Source organism: Drosophila kikkawai, chromosome 2R (assembly GCF_030179895.1).
Source record: "Drosophila kikkawai strain 14028-0561.14 chromosome 2R, DkikHiC1v2, whole genome shotgun sequence".
Lineage (NCBI taxonomy): Eukaryota > Metazoa > Arthropoda > Insecta > Diptera > Drosophilidae > Drosophila > Drosophila kikkawai.
This window is the reverse complement of record NC_091729.1, coordinates 7,675,480-7,678,182: the sequence shown is the minus strand read 5'-3', so window position 1 is coordinate 7,678,182 and position 2,703 is coordinate 7,675,480. Positions and strand designations below refer to the sequence as shown.

Here is a 2,703-nt window from a genome sequence, read left to right as displayed (position 1 = left end):
CTTGTTCTTTTATATTATTTCCCATTTTTGGATTTAATTTTATTAAAATCGAACGATTATATCCTATAGCTGCCATAGGAACGATCTGAAAATGTTTAGGAAAAAATATAAAAGTTCGTTGTTACGCCTTATATGTTTCTGTTTTAGAATTATATACATATATAGCTCATGTAAGATATATCTGGCCAATTCTGTAATTGGCAATTTGAAATCTGTACTCATAGCCTCTACTAAACAAGCGATCAATCTTGCACAGTTGCATAATTAACCGTATTACCTAACATCTACCTGTAGTAGAGTCAAAAGGGTTGACCTTAAAGGTTGACAACAGGGAAGGTAAGGTGCTTTTTTATTGACGCACATGTATAATCCGTGGATTAGTATTTTTACGAAATCTCGCGCCATATATGAAGATTTTCGAGTATGACCTGTGGTTGTCACTCTATTTCTAAGCGACCGAAAACTTAAACCTAATTGGTAAACTTTCAAACATCTTTGCCATTTTTTAAGTGGAAGGCTAGACCATAGACCTACAGGGACCGAGTGACAACATATTTCAGTACTTCTCAGTGCTTCCAGTAGTTTTCTACTGTGTGAATTTGTGTTTATCTCAGTGAAAACAGTGAAAAGAAAATTAATAGTGTTTGTGTGTGTGTGTATAGATATAGAACATTTTGAGTAAGTTTAGTGTTAGTTATACATTTTGGCTAGATTTGGTTTGGGTACGTTTTTAAACATTTGCCTAAATATATTTCGATCTCCTGTGGAGACCATCGTTAGGCGAATTAGCTTTTTCAAGCGCCCTTTTTCTAAACAGACAATAAGAAAATGCCGCGCACATCTTCTTTGTCCCAAGAACAGCGCCGCCAAGCCGCACTTAGGCGAAGTCGCGCTCAATACGCTAGGAATGCTCCACAAATTAGAGCCCGAAATGCCGAGCACAATGCCCTTGTCCGCTCAGCAATTTCGGAGGTTGCAGAGGAGACTCGCGCTCGAAATACGGAAGCACGCTCTCAGAGAAGGCGTAGTGAACGAGTTCGAGCGCGGGAACGAGTGAATGATGCAGCATCTCATGCACTCGCCAGGCAGAACTCGGAAGAGCGTCGACGACAGCAGTTGCAAAATACTGCGGATCACGCTGCTTGGAGATCGCTCGAGGAAAACCGCAGGCCAGAACGTGCTCGAGATGCTGCATCTCATGCACTCGCCAGGCAGAACTCCGAGGAGCGTCGACGACAGCAGTTGCAAAATACTGCATCGCACGCACTTGCCAGGCAGAACTCCGAGGAGCGTCGACGACAGCAGTTGCAAAATACTGCGGATCACGCTGCTTGGAGATCGCTCGAGGAAAACCGCAGGCCAGAACGGGCTCGAGATGCTGCAGCTCATGCACTCGCCAGGCAGAACTCCGAGGAGCGTCGACGACAGCAGTTGCAAAATACTGCGGATCACGCTGCTTGGAGATCGCTCGAGGAAAACCGCAGGCCAGAACGTGCTCGAGATGCTGCAGCTCATGCACTCGCCAGGCAGAACTCCGAGGAGCGTCGACGACAGCAGTTGCAAAATACTGCGGATCACGCTGCTTGGAGATCGCCCGAGGAAAACCGCGGGCCTGAACGTGTTCGGGACGCTGCAGCACATGCACTTGCCAGGAGTAACTCCGAGGAGCGGCGACGAGAGCAGGTGCAAAACACCCTCTCTCGCTCTAACCGAAAAGCACAAGAGGAGCAACCTATCAATCGATTGCTTTTAAATATCTTGACACGTCATTTATAATTGTTTATAGGAGTCCCGGAAATCCTATTGAAAGATTTCGTTATGAAATTAAATCAGACGTTGAAAGAGTTCGAAGAATGGATATTAATAAAGTTGTTTTATTAGGAGACTTTAATATCTGCAGATCCTCAGCGGGCGATGTTTTGGAGGAATTTTTGAATGGACATAATCTTTTGCCATTAAATAACTCTTAAACAACGAAACAGCAAACTCAAATTGATTGGATATTTTCTGACTCCCGAGTTCCAGATGCTGTTGCCCTGACATATAAAACACCCTATAGCCATCATGATGGAATTTTTTTTAAATATAGCTTTTGGAAGAGTATTCTTAAGTTATTTGATTAGGTATAAGTAGAATTTTTTTTTCCCCCTCGTGGATTGAGACCTTGTCGTGGTGAGGGGGCTCAGTACGTGAATTTTAAACAAAATATATCACTGAAACTAACCGCAATCCTTATATAAATCATTTTTTATTTTTTTACTTACTGCAAGGGTATTTAAACTTCGGCGTGCCGAAGTTAGCTTCCTTTCTTGTTTTTCTTAATATTCTTTGGATGTGTACGTTAATTTCTGTGCGTAAAATTATGACTTTTTTCGTTTGTTTAAGAAAATAACTAATGCTTATGTTAAAAGTTCCTTATTTTTTGTTAAAATATATTCTCAGAATGTTAATCTTCACTATGAAATATAATTTGTTGGTTTTCGTTACGTATTTGTTGAGTTATTAATGAATCAAGTTGGAAATCAAGGGTGTCCGAATAAATTGTGTGTTGACTGTATTTACAAATCGATCATGAAGTGCAATATGAACATCCGCAAGCATCTGTTCGCAAACATCGTGTTGTCTGGCGGCACCACCATTTGCCCGGTCTTCGCCGATCGCATAAAAAAGGAAATCACCGCCGAACAGAACTGGCTAGCTTGA

At 41.9% G+C, this 2,703-nt stretch overlaps 1 protein-coding gene across 1 annotated transcript; it reads left to right on the top strand.

The window, feature by feature from the left end:
- The first annotated feature begins 828 nt into the window (after positions 1-828).
- LOC138928091 (octapeptide-repeat protein T2-like) lies at positions 829-2,703 on the top strand. Its single transcript, XM_070284378.1, has 2 exons — positions 829-1,683; positions 2,578-2,703. The coding sequence occupies exons 1-2, from the start codon at positions 829-831 to the stop codon at positions 2,701-2,703; spliced, it is 981 nt and encodes a 326-aa protein (XP_070140479.1).